General features: G+C 42.3%; 1 protein-coding gene across 19 annotated transcripts in view; it reads right to left on the bottom strand.

Annotated features, from left to right (window-relative positions):
• DENND1A (DENN domain containing 1A) overlaps positions 1-19,163 on the bottom strand; it is a 508,126-nt gene that overhangs the window by 264,337 nt on the left and 224,626 nt on the right. For 12 of the 19 annotated variants that reach the window (XM_072777848.1, XM_072777860.1, XM_072777851.1 and 9 more), the window contains 2 exons: positions 2,600-2,722; positions 1,222-1,291 (listed from right to left, as the gene is read on the bottom strand). In XM_072777848.1, coding sequence (XP_072633949.1) covers positions 1,222-1,291; positions 2,600-2,722 — 193 coding nt within the window. The remainder of the gene's footprint in view (positions 1-1,221; positions 1,292-2,599; positions 2,723-19,163) is intronic. The other 7 variants (XM_072777866.1, XM_072777861.1, XM_072777862.1 and 4 more) reach the window with 1 other exon arrangement.

The raw sequence follows: 19,163 nt of genomic DNA on the forward strand, positions 1-19,163 counted from the left end.
TGCTTTATGCTCAAAGATTCTAACAGCTATACTTACAGTGGAAAAAAAAATTCCCAAATAATAAAAACTCCCAACAGGGGCGCCTGGGTGGCACAGTCGGTTAATCACCTGCCTTTTGATTTCAGCTCAGGTCATGGTCTCAGGGTTGTGAAATCAAGCCCTGCATCGGGCTCCATGGGCGGCAGGGAGTCTTCTCTTCCTCTCTTTCTCTCTCCTTTCCCCTTTGTCCTTCCCCAACTTCATGTGTGCATATGCACTCTCTCTCTCTCTCTCTCTCTCTCTCTCTCTAATGTTTCTAAGGTCCTTAGTAAAATGTTATGCACCCATGAACAATATTCAGTGTTTTTTACTAGCTCAGGGAAATGCTTCTGTTACTATAGCACCTGAAAAATGTGAGCCATGGAAGTCTAAATCTCCACTTGACCCTGACATCCACAGAAGACACTTCAGCATATCATTTCTTCCAAAAGAACAGTAATATAGAGTTAACTTTTAAAGTAACTTTTCAGACCCTTAAAGAAATTACCAAAAGAGCAGAATAAAGCCTTACTGAGAGAGGAACTTGGGAGAGGTGGGTAGATCACTTGCCACTTAAATGTTTTACTCAACAAATCAAGCTTTGCAGCATGACACAAGCAATTCAAATTTGTGCCTTAGCAAAATTATAATTTAATACATGTCATGAACTTATAGGGAATATCAAATATCAGAATATTAACTCTGAATGCTAAGGGTCTAATTATTATTTCTTTACTTATAAAGTAAAGGAAGAAAACATCCCTAAATACTAGCAATTGTTCTTTTAAGGAAGGGGGAAAGAGGAACATATAAGGAGAGATTTTTCTCTTCCTTCCTATTTCCCAAGTTTTCTATAATGGGCGTGCATTACTTTTTTTGGTAAACATTTTTTTTTAATTTTTATTTATTTATGATAGTGACACAGAGAGAGAGAGAGAGAGAGAGAGAGAGAGAGAGAGAGAGAGAGAAAGAGAGGCAGAGACACAGGCAGAGGGAGAAGCAGGCTCCACGCACCGGGAGCCCGACGTGGGATTCGATCCCGGGTCTCCAGGATCGCGCCCTGGGTCAAAGGCAGGCGCTAAACCGCTGCACCACCCAGGGATCCCTTGGTAAACATTTTGATTGAATATAAGGTACATATTACTTTAATAATCAAAAAAGTTGAAGTTACTTGCTAAAAAGAATAAAATAGAAGGTGAATACCTGGCCTTTTGCCGTGTAATCCGCCAAGATGTTAAGCAGCTTATAAAATACTTCGAACCAGGGAAGATAACTGGGGAAAGAAGAGGAGAAACATGAAATATTAGTATGCAGGTCAAAAACTTTAACCAGGAGCTGATTCAAGACTGTACATTTCAGTTTTTCCTCGACATCCTGAAGAGTCTTCCTGTTATAGGCTGCTGGAAACACAGAATGCTAATTATTTCTGGGATTTAAAAAAATTGCCTGTGTAAGGTGGAGTGCTGAATGCCCATTATAAATTATTCCCATGGCTCAGAGCTAGAACAGGTTCACAGAGAAGAAATTCAAAGCAGACTCTGCAATCAGGAACCATCTCTGAATAGCTCCCCAGGCCTCTCCCACCATACCCACCCTTTCCAGGAAAGTTCCACATGACTGCACACACACAGCCACACACTCCTACATATAGCACCTCCCTTGCTGCTGTCTGCAAGGGGACAAAGGCCCCATGAGCCTGAAACCAGTCATACTGTAGCATCAAACATCCTACCTTTCCTGCACCCCTTCGAGACTTACTGCAGGAGGAGCTCTACCTCTCTGTCCCCACTTCCCTCTACTGGGTCCTCACCATGGTGCCCCTTCTCTCCAAGGACAGTCTGGTCCTGACCTAACTCTCCCCAATGTGAGGCTTCAGGAATAATCTTCCTAAAACGCACATCTAGGTGGCACACAGATCTGGTTCCTGCAGTGGTGCCCCATCACTACCGGACTTCTTAGGATGGCACTGGAGGTTTTGCTGTTAGGTCCCTGACTGGCTGTGTGCTCTGCTTTCCCAAGTGCATTCTTCTCTCGTCGCAGCCTCCCTCTGAGAATGGCCAGGCATCCTCAAGCCTGCCTGAGCTTGCATACACTTGGCCCTTTACTCCCTCTGACCTTCATGGTCTAGACTAGCTGATTTCCATGCATCCTCCCAATAACGGTTCCCCACACGCTCCCCATCCCCGCCCCTCATGCCCTAATTCTCTTTTCTCTGTGCTGTCCTGGTCACGTGCATACCCCCATTTGAACATTCCACACACCATGTGGCACTCAATGGTGTGTCTGTTCTGCTAACGGACTGTGCACAAACAGAGAAGGAAGGATCTCCTCTTTCTTCACTTCGTCTTCCTGGGGCCAAGCATGGAGCCCAGCACACCATCGGTGCTCGGTGTTGACTGAACAAACACAACTAAACAAACACTAAGAGTCAAGGCAGGTTAATGTTCGAGAACTGGTGTTGAACTATCTCTCCGCTCCCCACCCCCACAAGAAGTTCTGGCACTTAATTTAAAAGGCTTTATTCTCCATAAGAAACTTTCCCAAAGGGACAGATAGTCAAGCGAGGAGGATGATATCGTACCAAGCTCCTGCTGTCCTGCTCCCGCCCACCCTGCTGGGCTCCTGGGGTCCATTCCTGATGCTCAGGGGAGCACTGATCCCACCAGGCAGAGGGAAACAGCACCTCGTCCAGATTACAGCTGCACTGCCGAGGGTAACAGATGAAGTGAGAGGCAATCCAGAGGACAGATAAACGGCACAGTTCTCCATCATTAATGTCTGTCTGAGGCCAGCACATGCTACTGTAAAATTTAAGTAGCTTATCAAAATATACTGATAAGCAACTTAACTTTTCACTTCTATGACAGTATTATCACTTATGTTAATATGTTTCAATCAGCTCTGGCAGCTGCATATTGACTATTACACAGCAAATGACTGCTGCCACTTGCCACAGCATTTACTTTGGCAGAGCAATGTAAACATTCAAGAGGGATTAGGGAGGAGATAAGTTTCTCCCTTCCTATTCTGTTAAATAAACCTTGGCTGAGTTAAAAGCCATTATGGTGGGAACAATAAATCCCCTCAGACGAAAACTCTTGCCCAGATTAGAGGACTCTTAGTAAACAAATTCAACCAAGGGTTACACATTTTTCCCCCCTGAAAAAGAAAATACCTCTAGTTAAATCCAACAACTCCAAGTCAGGAAGGGGGCAGGGGAGAGATGCGTGGGGGAAGCAAAGAGAAAATATTTTCTTGCAAGGAAATCATGGCGTTAAGCAAATGAGAGAAAAACTGGAGTCATTCTAGGAATCCTTGATGAAGTGACATGGGACAGGCTGCATTCTCTGATCATTAAAGACTGTGGTATACGTGGAAGCAGTCTTTGCCACTGGGTTCGGCTGGCCAGCTGGCACAGGCCTTGCCCCCAAGCCTCTGCACCCTCCACTGCTAGGGGGCTGAGGGAAGGTGAGGGACGTGGTAGGGCCACCAGGCCTGTAGCACAGTGCCCAGCTTCTCACATGCAGCTCCAACCTTAGTCCCAATCCAATCTTTTTGGCTACACTAAGCAGAACACTCAGCCATGGGAGGTTTTGTAGATACCCTGGAGATCAGCCATTTCTTCCTCCGTGTGGCCTGATCAGACACAACTGTTCCCCACATGTTGTCCCCTGTGCACTGACAGATGAATATCCAGTGATGGCAGTGCTAAGGTCTTGAAACCAAAACCCAGCTGTCGTCTTCTTCAAAGGATCCCTCTTTTCCCCTGTTGGGAGGCCAGGGTTCACAGCTGAACCTTATCCAGTGGCGTTTCCTGTACTGCTTCATTAGTGCTGGCACGACAGCTTCGCCCTGCCTGCAAGGGTGCAGGTGAGGATATGGAGACCCTCCACTCCATTTTGTGCGTGTCTGTCATCATGGAGTAAACACTACTTCCTAGTCCAGAGACAGGAAACAAACACTCCATTACGCTGCTCATCCCTGAACATCTAAAGGAGTTCCAAACATCTCTGGGCCTGCTTCACTTGCTACCTTCATGCAACCACTCAAGTCTGTAGTGCAGAGTACCCCTTGGGCTCGGTCCAAGGCTAGGGCTCAAACAACAAAAGGTGCCTGCATTTAGGAAGGCCATGGCCTTAGTAGGGAAAAAAGACATCTACAACAAAACAGTTCGTGTGAGGGAAGTTGGAACTCTTTTCGAAGGACTTTATTTAGCTCGGACTTTAAATCAAGTTATAAAATTATCATGGCCAATCAGCAGAACCTTGATGGGGTAAAACCGAAATGGGACAAGTCTGCTTCCCAGGCACTGGCCATCATCCATGCTTCTCTCACCTGGCCCAGGTAACTTTGTCCTAGGCTCTGCCATCACTTCCTGGCCTAACAGTCAAATGGAGCAAATGGAGAGGCTTTTGTTTTGTGTGAGGCAAATACAAAGTCTTGAACTTCAGAAGAACTCAGGCAGCATCCGAGTATTCCTACACACCTGGCCTCACTGACCCGAGCCATGCCATTACAGGCCCTTGTAAGATGTGCAGGGGCAAGTTCAAGAGAGAGTGCTTAGAGTCAAATGGCCCATGGTAAAAAAAAAAAAAAAAAAAAAAAAAAAAATCCTGTAAAAGCCCTAACATTGCCCCCAACATAGAGCAGACGTGGTTTTATAGACACAAAGTAGCTGGCCTGAGTTTGGGGGTCATACTGAATGAAAACTGTCTATGTTCCCATCTGTCAGCTGGGTGAGCTGCTTACCCTCCAGCTGACCTCAGGAACTGAGTCTGATGAGGAAAGATGGCCTGCATTTCTAATTTCACTCTGCTGAATGGACTGTCAGGATAATCATTCCCACTGTTCTGTGTATGTACACGTATCTGAGTGATCTTGTGTAACTGTATGTACGATGGGATCCCACTCCAGTGTCATAAGTATTTTAATAGAAAACCATCACAAATTTTAAAAAGCTCTCCCTATCTCTTGCGAATAGTTCAGTTCAAAGCCATCAGATGAGCCCAAGCAAGGCAGGGGTGTGCGTGATGGGAGCAATGGAGGCACACACTGCCCAAGCTGAGGAAGGTGGTCATTTATGAGAACAGGTATGAGCAGAATGTCAAAGTTCAAGCACAGGGAGGAGGATATCCTCCTGTAGGAGCAACCAGGCCCAAAGTGTTGGAGTCTGAGTAGAGTGAGGAGAGTTTCCTCATAAGGGAAAGACAGGGCTCCAGCAAGATAAGGGCTCCACAGAAAGAGGTCTGGCCTGGAATGTCAGAACTCAAGAGTAAGGGAAAGGGTGTTTAAGTAGGGGCAAGGCCTGGCATCTGTCAGGAGAAAGAAGTTGACTAGACTGGTGTTAGAACCTAAGAGGAATAAAAAGAACATCTGGAAGGCAGTTCAGTGTGGGATGTCAGAGCCTAAGTGGGTAAGAGGGCTTCCATGAAGAGTAGTGGGACAGAGTCCAAGCAGTTGAGAAGGAGGTCTACAGTAGGAGGAGGATTTGATGCCTAAGAGGTCAGAGTCCAAGTGGAGTGAGAAGGTCAGCCACAGAGGAAAGGAGCTACAGTAGCCAGAGTCTGACCAAGACTGATCAACCATGTAAATATATAATGGAAACCATTACTACTATCAGATAAGAGAGTTACAAATATGGACCAGGAAAAAAACAAGAATGAACCTATGGTGTTCTATTGGAATTAGCTGTAACTGTGTGAAATCATGGAGATGGATAAAAGAAATGAATACAAATGCATGTATGTGCGTGTGTGTGTGTGTAGATCTATCTCCACACATATATTCACACATATATTCTCTACCTCTAGCCACTGAGGGGAGCAGAGACACCCCAATTATAATGAGCATTCTTAGTGCCCAGATCTTGGTTTCTAAGTACTATTCTCCACTAAAAGGAACCAGAGCTCCTTGAAGAAATGTGTGATTCCAGAGCTGGGACTGGAAATCTCTTGTGCTAGAAAAAAGGCAGGCTTCAACACACAATTAGGACATGCCAATGGGACACAAAAGCCATTTTGGAGGGGCTCTTGCTGACAAAATCTGTGACGATCTGAGCATCAAACCAAATTATGATAGAGATTACATGGGACACCTGGGTGGCTCAGTGGTGGAGCGTCTGCCTTTGGCTCGGGGCGTGATCTTGGAGTCCCGGGATCGGGTCCCACATCGGGCTCCCTGCATGGATCCTGTTTCTCCCTCTGCCTGTGTCTCTGCCTTTCTCTCTCTCTGTGTCTCTCATGAATGAACAAATAAAATCTTTAAATCTTTAAATCTTTAAATTAATTAATTAATTAAATAAATAAAACAGGAAATCATGAGTCTGCTAATATAAATAAATGAATCAGAAATTTGACAAGGATAAGATGATGATATTCTGAATGCACATTATAAAGGGAAAAAGAAGGGAGAAGCCTGGGAGATAAGACCTTAATCAAGTAATGTGACAAACTGAAACAGTGTGCCAACTGATATAATGCAATGAAATGATATAGAATACTTTCATCATATTCTAGCCTTGGAAGTAGAACCCAACCCTGAGGAAACATCAGATAAATTCAAATTGAGGGATCTTCTACAAGTTAATAGCCAATGTCAAGTTCGTAGAAGTGTAGGAGGGTGCCTGGGTGGTTCTTTTGGTTAACCATCTACCTTCAGGTTGGGTCAGGATTCCAGGGTTCTGGGCTGGAGCCCCACATTGTGCTCCCTGCTCAGCGGGGAGTCTGCTTCTCCCTCTGCCCACCCCCACCCCTCCCCATGCTCTTTTTTTTTTTTTTTTTTAATTTATTGATAGTCACACAGAGAGAGAGAGAGAGAGAGGCAGAGACATAGGCAGAGGGAGAAGCAGGCTCCATGCACCCGGAGCCCGACGTGGGATTCGATCCTGGGTCTCCAGGATCACGCCCTGGGCCAAAGGCAGGCGCTAAACCGCTACACCACCCAGGGATCCCCCCCATGCTCTTGCATGCACATTCTCTCAAATAAATAAAATCTGAAAAAAAAAAAAAAAAAAAAGAACTGTAGGACATGTTGAGCTATTCCAGAGTATGACAAAAAAACAAAAAACAAAAAACAAAAAAAAAAAAAAAAGAGAGAGACTGAACAACTTAATGTAACATGTGCCTCCAAAAACAGACACATAGATCAGTGGAACAGAATAGAGAATCCAGAAGTGGACCCTGAACTTTATGGGCAACTAATATTCGATAAAGGAGGAAAGACTATCCACTGGAAAAAAGACAGTCTCTTCAATAAATGGTGCTGGGAAAATTGGACATCCACATGCAGAAGAATGAAACTAGACCACTCTCTCTCACCATACACAAAGATAAACTCAAAATGGATGAAAGATCTAAATGTGAGACAAGAGTCCATCAAAATCCTAGAGGAGAACACAGGCAACACCCTTTTTGAACTCGGCCACGGTAACTTCTTGCAAGATACATCCACGAAGGCAAAAGAAACAAAAGCAAAAATGAACTATTGGGACTTCATCAAGATAAGAAGCTTCTGCACAGCAAAGGATACAGTCAACAAAACTCAAAGACAACCTACAGAATGGGAGAAGATATTTGCAAATGACATATCAGATAAAGGGCTACTTTCCAAGATCTATAAAGAACTTATTAAACTCAACACCCAAGAAACAAACAATCCAATCATGAATGAGCAAAAGACATGAACAGAAATCTCACAGAGGAAGACACAGACATGGCCAACATGCATATGAGAAAATGCTCTGCATCACTTGCCATCAGGGAAATACAAATCAAAACCACCATGAGATACCACCTCACACCAGTGAGAATGGGGAAAATTAACAAGGCAGGAAACCACAAATGTTGGAGAGGATGCGGAGAAAAGGGAACCCTCATACACTGTTGGTGGGAATGTGAACTGGTGCAGCCACTCTGGAAAACTGTGTGGAGGTTCCTCAAAGAGTTAAAAATAGACCTGCCCTATGACCCAGCAATTGCACTGCTGGGGATTTACCCCAAAGATACAAATGCAATGAAACGCCGGGACACCTGCACCCCGATGTTTCTAGCAGCAATGGTCACGATAGCCAAACTGTGGAAGGAGCCTCGGTGTCCAACGAAAGATGAATGGATAAAGAAGATGTGGTTTATGTATACAATGGAATATTACTCAGCAATTAGAAATGACAAATACCCACCATTTGCTTCAACGTGGACGGACCTGGAGGGTATTATGCTGAGTGAAGTAAGTCAGTCGGAGAAGGACAAACATTATATGTTCTCATTCATTTGGGGAATATAAATAATAGTGAAAGGGAATATAAGGGAAGGGAGAAGAAATGTGTGGGAAATATCAGAAAGGGAGACAGAACGTAAAGACTGCTAACTCTGGGAAACGAACTAGGGGTGGTAGAAGGGGAGGAGGGCGGGGGGTGGGAGTGATTGGGTGACGGGCACTGGGGGTTATTCTGTATGTTAGTAAATTGAACACCAATAAAAAATAAATTAAAAAAAAATAAATGTAACATATGCCTCTACATACACAAGGGGCCCAAGTATTACATGGTAGTATTGAGTCAAAACTAATACTAACTTTCAAATTTTGATGATTGTAATGTACTTATGTTAAAGAATATTCTGGTTTTGTTTTTAAGTGGTCTCCATGCCCAACATGGGGGCTTCACTCATGACCCTAAGATTGAGAATCACAGGCTCTACAGACTAAGTCAGGCAGGTGCCCCAAGAATGTCTCCTTTAAAAAAAAATACATACTAAAGTATTTGGGGGTATTATTCTGGCAACATCTCCCAAATGGGGCATTTGCATTGTATTCACAATTTTTTTTTTTAAGATTTTATTTATCTGACACAGAGAGCAAGAGAGCACATAAGCAGGGGGAGAGGCAGGCAGAGGAAAAGGGAAAAACAGCCCGATGTGGGGCTCAATCCCAGGACCCCGAGATCATGACCTGAGCCAAAGACAGACGCTTAACCAACTAAGTCACCCAGATGCCCCTCAACTTTTCTACATTTATGTATATTAAGATCTTATTTATTTGAGAGAGAGAGTACAACCAGGGGGAGAGGCAGAGGGAGAAGAAGAAGGAGAAGCAGACTCCCCACTAAGCAGGGAGCCCAACACGGGGCTGGAACGCAGGACCCTGGGACTGTGACCTGAGCCAAAGGTAGACAATTAAACCACTGAGTCACCCAGGCACCTCTTCTATATGTTTATTATTGTTTCAAAACTGAAAAAAAAAAATGGAGAGGAGATAATCTGAAGGGTCTTTCATTTCACCAAAAATACCATAAGTAGACCAATTAGAGTATACAGAATAATAATATGAGCTGGGAAAATAAAATTTTAAATTTTAAACCATGGCTATAGGAAGGGGCATACAATAGAATAGCTGGTTCTAACAGTAGGAGTCAATACTCCAAGCACAGAGAAGGTTGAACATCAGTTAAATTTTCAAAAGAGGTTATTCTCAGTATATGGGAAGAAGGCTGGAAGGGGTGGGGATAAAGTTGCATTAGAGACAGAAAAAAAATTCACTGAGCAACGACTTGCAGGCTTGACCCACCAGGCCTGATCTGAGAACTGTGTGCAGATGGAATAGCCAGAAAGAAAAGTATGCAGGCTGCAGGACAGAAGGCAAGGTAGGTCAAAAGAGCCAGACTCCAGGGGCCTTTTATATGCTACACTGATGGGCCTCCCCTATATTCTGTAATCACTGGGAGACCAAAGGGCTGGTTAAAGAGAAGTAACATTCTGAGGACCAGGATTTAGAACTAGGTAGAAAGTGATTATTTCTCTCTTCAGCATAGTCCAGTAGATCTCAACCTTACCAGATGTCCACTTTGTTACCCTAAAAAGAAAATCTTAGATAATCTATTTATATATGTAAGTTTTAAAAAGATCAATGTAAGATCTAGTTCTAATATAAATAATCAAAAGAGAAGTACTTTATAATAAAATTTTAACATTTAAACACTCAAACACCGTTATGTTAGAAATATAATGAAGTAGTACCTCCCTGGATAGCATAGAGCTGCTTTTAACTTATGTCTAGAATGAGTTTAAAGCAAAGAAGAGTGACACAGAAAAAGGTCTTTCAATTTTTCACAGTGATTTCCACAGCCTGAGGAGCTCTTAAAACTCCATCTTGGGTACTCCAAGAGAGGTATCCCTTTTGCCAAGATTCATCAGATGAGAATACATCCTTTGGTTAAAGCTATTTGGCATTCAGTATTTAAAGTTTTCAAAAAACAACTTACCCTCCAATTTAAAAAAAAGCAGAGCAGCATGGCATATGCTGGAGACAACACAGACTTGCATCAAATAAGCCTGGGTGAATCTCAGTTCTGATCATTTCTAGCTGTGATACCTCAGGAAAGCAATCTCTCAAAGACACAGTTTCCTTTCTTTTTTTTTTTTTAATTTTTTTTTAAATTTATTTATGATAGTCACAGAGAGAGAGAGAGAGAGAGAGAGAGAGAGAAGCAGAGACACAGACAGAGGGAGAAGCAGGCTCCATGCACCGGGAGCCCGACGTGGGATTTGATCCCGGGTCTCCAGGATCGCGCCCTGGGCCAAAGGCAGGCACCAAACCGCTGCGCCACCCAGGGATCCCCACAGTTTCCTTTCTATATGATATACACCCCACTTTGTAATTGAAGTATGGAGATACACCCAATCCAGGGCCCGGAATACTCTTCCTGTCCCTCTCTGTCTAACATTCTTGCCAATCTCAGCTTTGAAAGCTCTTTTGGATTCTGTCTAGGTCAGAGGTGCCTTCAGGACCCTGTTCAGGAATTCCTCATGCCCTGCAGTCACCAGAATGAATAGGAAAGCATGAGGCATTATAAGAGGAAAACGTTCATGAATGATGTGGCCACTTAAACCAGTAAGTCCCCCACTCAGCCCTTCTGGTGTAACCTACCATCTTTCCCTGCTCCTCTGTCAATATCTTCTTCATCAAACATCTACAACAAAATGTAAATAAAACTACAACCATTGCAAAGGATGCAGGATTTCATAAAGCCCCCGTATGAGATGATGGACACCTGCTCAGATTTGCGGCAAAGTGGCCAACAAATGAAGACCTGGCAACATCAGACCAGGTAACTTGGGACAGAGAAAAATCAAGAAAATCAAGAAGGGTGGCACAAGAGTCACATCAAAAGAAAATGAACTCAATATCAAAGGATTAAGAGAGGCCTGAGGGAAATTGAGGAAGTCCTCTAATACCTTTAGAAAAATTACTCTTTTTATGATTATGCTGAAAAAGTCAAACATATAGTGTTCTGCGGTCAGAAAAATCATAACCTCTCCCCTTAAAAAAAAAAACCATTATTGTCTCATTAGACAAAACCATCATTGTCTCATTAATAAATGTATTCTTTCTTTCCAAGAAAGAATACATTATTGGAATAAAAGCTAGATTTTGTTGAAATCCATTTATTTCCAAAGTTTGAGTTTCTTTTTTTCTCGGTAAAATCCTAATAAAGTTTCCCCTCATTCTTACTATAAAATTTTGATCCCCACTTAAATAGACACATTTTATTCCCAGAATGTGAGGCTCTTCTGGGCTAACCCTATCTGCAGATTCACCATAGTTTATAATGCATGCTTCTTTTCTTTGTCTTCTCCATTAGTGTCAACTCTGTGAGAGCAGGGATCACGGCTGTGTTGACTGTTTAATCTCTAATGTGTGCCTGGCACCTGTTAGACATTCGGTAAGTTCCCTTGACAGTAGTTTTTACTGCCTCTGCCTGTAGTTTTTAACTAAGTTTCTATTAAGTCCATCACCGTTAGAGTAACAGTCAACTAACTCTTATGAAAATGATCCAAAACCAAAAATGACACCTGCTAATGGGCTGCTGGAGCCTGTGACAAATAATTAGAATAAAGAGTCAAAGTAGAGTAGGAAGGACCCACAAAGTTAAGTCTTGCCCCTTGCCTATCCCTCCAATACAAGTAAACATCACTTTCTACTTTCTGGGTGCCTCCTTCAAGTACTATGCAAAAATGTCACAAAACCAAGCTGATTATTTTAATTTGGCAACTTAATTTTTCAAGCACGGGTGACAGAATCCTCTGTCAGTGCATCAGGCCAAGTTTTCCAGAAAGAGTCTGCTCCAAACTTTTCCTTCTTCTCCCATCTCTAACTCATTCCTCCAGCTCTTCAGAAGAATATTCTTGTTTCCTATCTTTCTGAAGAGAGAAGCTCTACCATGAGCTTTCCTGTCTTCCACTCCTAGACTTCTCAGGCCTTCCCCCTTCAATCCTAACTGGAGGTGGGAAGTAGAGAAGACCCTAGATCTCAACAACACTGCCCCATTATACTAAGCCAATGAGCATTCCTATCTGAAAGCACAAGAAAACCATCCATGTGTGTTGGTCCACAGTTTTCAAACTACAGCCTTAGCACCAAGGTGTATATGTTCCGCCTTATGAGAAAAGCACACCACATCCTCCTGAGCTAACCACATTAAGCTTCAATAAAAGCTTTCTGGAACTTAAAATTGAAGTGAGTTTCCAGTCCAAACATCACACGTTTCTAGACCGTTCATTCTGCAAATGCTGCAGTCAATCATCCATCAAACTGCAGACTTCTCCACACTTATTCAGACCCATCCAGTGTATGCCTGGAACTGTGTGAGGTACATGAAGTCTGAGACCAGGGTCCCAGCATTTGGGGAGTTCACAGTCTAACGAGGGAAGCAGACACACGGGCAGATGATGTCAACAGCACAGGGTCTGTGTTATGAAGGAGATGTGTAAAAGGGACAGAGGAGAAGTTCTGGAAGTCTTCCCACAGAAATGACACTTGGTTGATAAACTTAACACAAAGGGCAGTCAGAAGACCCACCTGAGTTTGAGTATCAGTTCCATCCCTGGCTGTGGCCCCAGCCATTTTTTGCCTCCTTCATGTATGAAATGTGGATCCACGACTTACTCTCTCACACAACTGTTGTGAGGGTGACACATGTGAGTGCACCTACCACTGTGTCTGGAACAGAGTAAACATTTTTTCCCAGATAAGATCACACTCGGTGCTAGTAACATCAAAAGTCAGAGGAACCTAAATAGGAGAACAAACAACCCCCTTTGGGAGCTCAAAGCCAGCCTCACTCAATCTGAGCATTCTGCTTTGCTCATAGCTGCTGATCTCAAATTGTAAATTTATTATGGTAGCCAGTTAAGCTCAAAAATCTGATTTATGTCCATAATTAGCATACCATTGTCATACCTAATACATCTATGCAGGAAAATGTATTGCATGTACCGAACAAGTAGAAATATTAATTTGCGTTAGGAAAAAAACACAGAAAGTTCCCATAAAACATTTGTGCTTATATTAATCTACCCAAACACACACTTAGACTTGATTTTGGTAATAAGGCTCTTTTCTCTCTTGATGGGTATTCAATAATTGTTGCTTTTAGAGAGCAGATCTGCCGTCTTCTTTTCTATGACAGTGTTACTGTGATTGAGGGAGATTGCTCAGGAGGAAAGCACAGAGGCACTTTTCTGTTATCACCGGTGAAGTGTTGGTAACAGAGGATCTTTGGAGTAATGACACCTGCACTGACAATTGAGTGTAATTCTCAGATATTTTCCATTGAGCTCAGAGAGGGCGAGCACATAGGCCTTTCATCATTTTCCTAAGAGAGTTTATGATGCTGCCCACTCCTGTATTCACACACCTGCAAGTTTTTCCCCCATTCAGAGCATCTTATTCTATGTTTAAATTGCTACTGTAATGTAATATAATGGGTTAGTGAGATTCTAACTAAGGCCCACCCCACAGAATCTTTCACGGACTAAAAGAGAAATACATTGTCTCTGTCGAAAAAAACACACACACACACACAACAAGGGGAAGAAACCGCTCCACAAGAATTCCTGTCCTACTTTCAGGAGTAAATAAAATTAATGAACCCATCAAGACACCATTTGATGCTATTCTCATTTTAGAGCTAAGAAATGAAAGCTAATGGAGGAAGGGGAAAAACATTGACCAAGTTTCATGGGCTCTGAAATATCATTCTTTGCAACAACCCTAGAAGATGATTCTTCATCTCGTTTTATAGGTGAGAAAACTAAGTCTTGGAGTAGTGATGTGATGTATGGACAACACAGCTATTAAAAGCACAACTCAGACACACAACTAGTCCTGTACGATTTCTATCCTCCTTGCTCCACGCAACACATTATGAGTTTCACAACATGATCAAATGTAATGATCAATCCTGAAATTAGGATTTAAAATTCTTACCTTGTGATTCTCACTATAATGCCCTGATAAATGAAAGCACGCCTCTAAAAGTCCTTCTGCTCTAAGTGTTCTGAGCAATCCAACTTTGGCTGCCTCCCAACCATTCAGCGTGTTTTCTTATTTTGCCAGCCCCAGGGACACCAGTCATGTGTCAGCTCTTTATTGCTTTAGGTATTAGCGTACATGTTAGATTCAGAAGCACAAATATAAATAGCTTGGTTTAAAATGTTCGTTGTTTTTTAAGTTTTTAGGTTTCTAGGGCTTAAAATCAAGACCCAATGCCTCTGCTACCTTAGATGTGTACTTTTAAGAACTTACCTAGAAAAATCATGGCCTGTGTCATAGATTCTTAGACTATGGTTGCCTTTTTAAATTTAACGTATAAAGCTTTAAATGTATGCTTATGGTGACAATTAAGGAAATGCTAGATTAGACAGGGCTTCAGTTTTCCACAAATAGCACTCATTTAAGTTCATTTCCACCCCAGATCTCTGCTCAAATGCTATATCATTCAATCGCAAATCTCTCTATAAAAGTGTCTGGCTGTCTCTTAAACCCATTTACACTCTATGCTTCAATGCCTTTCCTTGGCAACTTCTTCCATATGCTAAACTTCTTTCAGGGAAGCAGTTCTGTCTCAATTCACAGAACAGCACACCAATCACCACAGGCAGGCAGACAGGTAAAGAAAGGAAGGAGGACAGACAGGCACATGGAGAGAAAGTAGGATATAAAGGTAGCTGATCCAATAAAAGTAATGTTTTAAAAGGCCAAGAGTTTTTAGACCAAAAGAAAACTAACCTAGTGCCTAACCCCAAGCAATCAGAGAGCCCTGAACCTGAATTTATAAACCAAACACCCTGGACCATATGCAATTCGAGACACACAACTGGTAGCAGTACTAGGGATTTATGACTTATGACTTGTTCATATTTAATTTGTAACCAAACACTTCCCCTTCCTCTTAGCTACCTTAGAACTCTTGATTAACTCTTGTTTTCACAGGTCAGAGGTTAAATAAAGGAAGGGAAGCATTCTGGGGTGAGATTGCCCAGAGCACCACATCCAAGAGTGACCTGTGCAAGGAACATTAAAATAAGTGATAAGACTAGAGATTGTTCAAGACAGCTGATGTTCAAAGCCTCCTTTGGGTACAAAGCAGGACCTTACTAAGAGCTGGACAGACAGGAAACTGCTCTCGAGTTACCTTTTGTGACAGACCAACTCTCTCACCAGGAATTTGCTCCCAAAATGTTCTTAGAAATGAGACTGAAGGTTTTGAGGGAAGGAAAAACAGGAATTTGTGTAAGGCCGGCAGCCCTTCCCCTGCTTCATTCTGCCACAGGTACCTGTCTTGCCCACCAGATTCTCCTACCCTGGAGAAAGCCTCTACTGCTATCTCATTTTGTAGCACACCTGGGCCAGGCTGAGGGAAGCAGATTTCTTCGTACAAAATTAATCACCTAGAGACACAGCCACCCTGCTGAACAGGATAGTATAATCTATCCGACTGCAAGACCCATCCAGATCCAAGTACCTTTACTGCTGTGCTACTCATCATGCACCAAACATGAAAATAATAACAGTAGAGACCACCATTTATTCTGGAATTATCACGTCAGGAACTTTACATGCATTTGCTTATTTATCTCTCATCATAACTCTGTTAAATAGGTACCACCATATCCCCAGACAACAAAAGAGGAAACTGAAGCACAGAGAGGGCAAGTAACTTGCTCAGAGTCACACAGCCACAGAGTAGATCAGGGTTAATTGCACATCTGTGTGACTTACTACACCAATAGGCTCTTCTCTGGGAAAAAAAAAAAAAATCTCTCTCAGGGAATGGTATCAATGAAGTGAAATGCACACCAGATAGCACGTACACTTTACATCTGATTAGGTGTTTTCAAATTGTCAAAACAGAACAGCCATTGAATTCATTTGTCTGGTTGCCTAATACAGGCCAAGCACTGGGTAGAGGTGAATAGAGCAGAGCTTCCACGAAAATAGGTTCTTGGTTCAGACTTGTATGTGAAACCATTACTGCCTTAGACAGAGGCAACAAAAACACAATTTGAAAAATATGAGAAGCAGCAACTGCCCCTACCCTCAGGAGGCGAGGTTAGCATTCCCTCTGCACCATGACCACGTAACACAGCCACGGAAGAAACGGTTTCCTCAAGGGAGCATTTTCACAGGCGGGGCGGGCCTAATCCCCAGCCCTGGAGGAGCTACCGGTCCACCAACGGGGAGACCAGGTTGAAACAACGTGCCATTACTCACACTCTGTCTTCTTGCCCCGACTTAAAGCAAAGCCAAACCAAACCCCTACATCTCTCTCTCAGTCACTTCTTATTCTTTAAACCATATTTGTACTTCTGACTTAATTGCTTTATCATAAACCTTAAAAAGGCAGTTCACAATATTATAAAAGCCTAAAACTGGTGGTTTTTTTTTTTTTTCTTTTTAAAGACTGAGGTGGGCACTTGACGGGATGAGTACTGGGTTGGTAAATTGAACACCAATAAAAAATAAATTTATAAAAATAAATAAATAAATAAAACCTTTTACAAGATTTATTTATTTATTTTTTTATGAGAGAGAGAGAGAGAGGGAGGGAGAGAAAGCACATGCAGGAGCGAGCACGTATGCGAGCAGGAGCAGGGAAGGGGGAGAGGGAGAGGCAGACTCCCTGCTGAGCAGGGAGCCTGATGTGGGGCCTGATCCCAGGACCTGAAATCATGACCTGAGCTGAAGGCAGATGCTTCACTGACTGAGCCACCCAGGAGCCCCTAAAACTGGTGTTATTAAACTCCCTCAAAATATGGTAGCTTAGAGGAAGGTGAAGCATTTGATTAAATAAGCTGTAAGTCTTAAATCCCCAGTGACAGACCAGTGTCTCCCTCAAAAGAAACCCTAAAAAGTAACCTTTAGAGAAAAGAGGCTCAAACAGCAAGCCTGGCAGAAATAGGTTTTTCTGATATAAATTCTTAAACTCACGTAGTATGAAAGAGAGCAAGAAAGGTGTCTTTCGATGAGTAACTACTAAAAGAACATTAAAATGAAGGCCAGAAAATGTATACATGAATTATTTTTACTGTATTTTCACTATCATGAAATGTTGTGACTTTATTTTGGGGGGGGGGGGAATATATTTTAAGTGGTAGCTCTTTATTATGTATAATAGCAATACATACATACACACACCTAAACATGTGGTAAGAGAATGGTTAAATAAATTACGGTAACTCCAGGAAATGGAAAATGAGGATTTAAAAAAATTTTTTTAAAGATTTTATTTATTTATTCATGAGAAACAGAGACAGAGTCAGAGACATGGGCAGAGGGAGAAGCAGGCTCCATGAAGGAAGCCTGATGGGGAATTTGATCCCAGGACCCTCAAGATCACGCCCTGAGCCAAAGGCAGATGCTCAACCACTGAGCCACTCAGGCATCCCGGTTTTAAAGTACTTTTAACGATACAGGAAAACATCCACCAAATGATATAGATTGAAAGGAAGCAATGCTCACAGCTATGTATCATAGGCAATCATATACACTCATAAGAAGACTAGAAGATAAATTAATAGGGTTATTTCTAGGTTGTGGGATTTGTAGATAATCTTCGTTTCTTTTATATTCTTTTCTCCATTTTCTATGGCTTTTGTATTGGGCATGCAGTGTTTTAAAAATTAGAAAAGATTGTTCCAGCTTTTAAATACACAACAAATTATGAAGTACCAGAATGATGGAATATTATATATTAATTAAAACCAGACTATGGAAGAAATTTTTTAACACAGAAAAATATTTACAATACATTTAGATATAAAAGCAGGCTCTGGGGAGGTGCCTGGATGGCTTACTCAGTTAAGTGTCTCAGCTCAGGTCATGATCATAAGGTCCTGGGATTGAGCCCTGAATTGGGCTCCACGCTCTGCACAGAGACTGCATCTCCCTCTACCTGCACCCCTGCCTCCCTCATGCTCTTTCTCTCTCAAATAACTAAAATCTTAAAAAAAAAAAAAAAAAAAAAAAGACAGGCTTTAGAGGCACATGGCTCAGTCAGTTAAGTATCCAACTCTTGATTTTGGCTCAGGTCATGATCTCAGGGTTGTGAGAGTCCCATGTCAGACTCCTTGCTCAGCGTGAAGCCAGCTTGAGATTCTTTCCCTCTCCTTCTGCCCCTTCCTGCCCACCCCTCACACTCACAGTCTCTCAAATAAGTAAATCTTTTTTAAAAAGTAAAGCAGGCTCTGTAATATGTACAAAAAACTTTACGTTTTTGTGTTTTCCTATATTCTCCAAACTTTTACAATCAATACATATTCCTTTTTTTGACTTTAAAAAAAAAGAGCCACATGTGTAATTCCTCTTTGCCTACCAACTTCCAAGTCATCTTGCTGGGTGGCTGGGAGGATTCTTGATCAGAGAGAGGGGAATCAAAAGCCTATCTTCTCATTTCCTTAAGTGTGCTTAATAACTGTGATGACTCAATTCCCCTATAGGCTCTCTGGATGAAATGGAACTTAGCACTCTTTAGCAAACTAGTCACGTCAGAGTCTCATGCTCTTTCCACTACACCATGCTTATCATTGATCTCTGTTCAAGGGCAAGGGTGGTTGGCCAATAAGGATTTCAGTGACCTTCCTAATGTGGGAACAGTCAGCCTCAATAAACTCTAGTGGGTCTCAGAAAGTGAGACACCCTCACTTAGCAGTATCTAAGGGCACCGTAAGTTAAGAGAGAGTAAAGAAAAAGGGTCAGAATCTATTTTTCCCTGTTAGATTTTGAGGCCAGATCATTAAGGCTGGGTCATTTATATAAACATTTAGTAAGCATCAATATGTGCCAGCCCTGTGCTAGACAGCCAGGATAAA

The sequence above is a fragment of the Canis lupus genome, chromosome 16, assembly GCF_048164855.1.
Source record: "Canis lupus baileyi chromosome 16, mCanLup2.hap1, whole genome shotgun sequence".
NCBI classification, from domain to species: domain Eukaryota; kingdom Metazoa; phylum Chordata; class Mammalia; order Carnivora; family Canidae; genus Canis; species Canis lupus.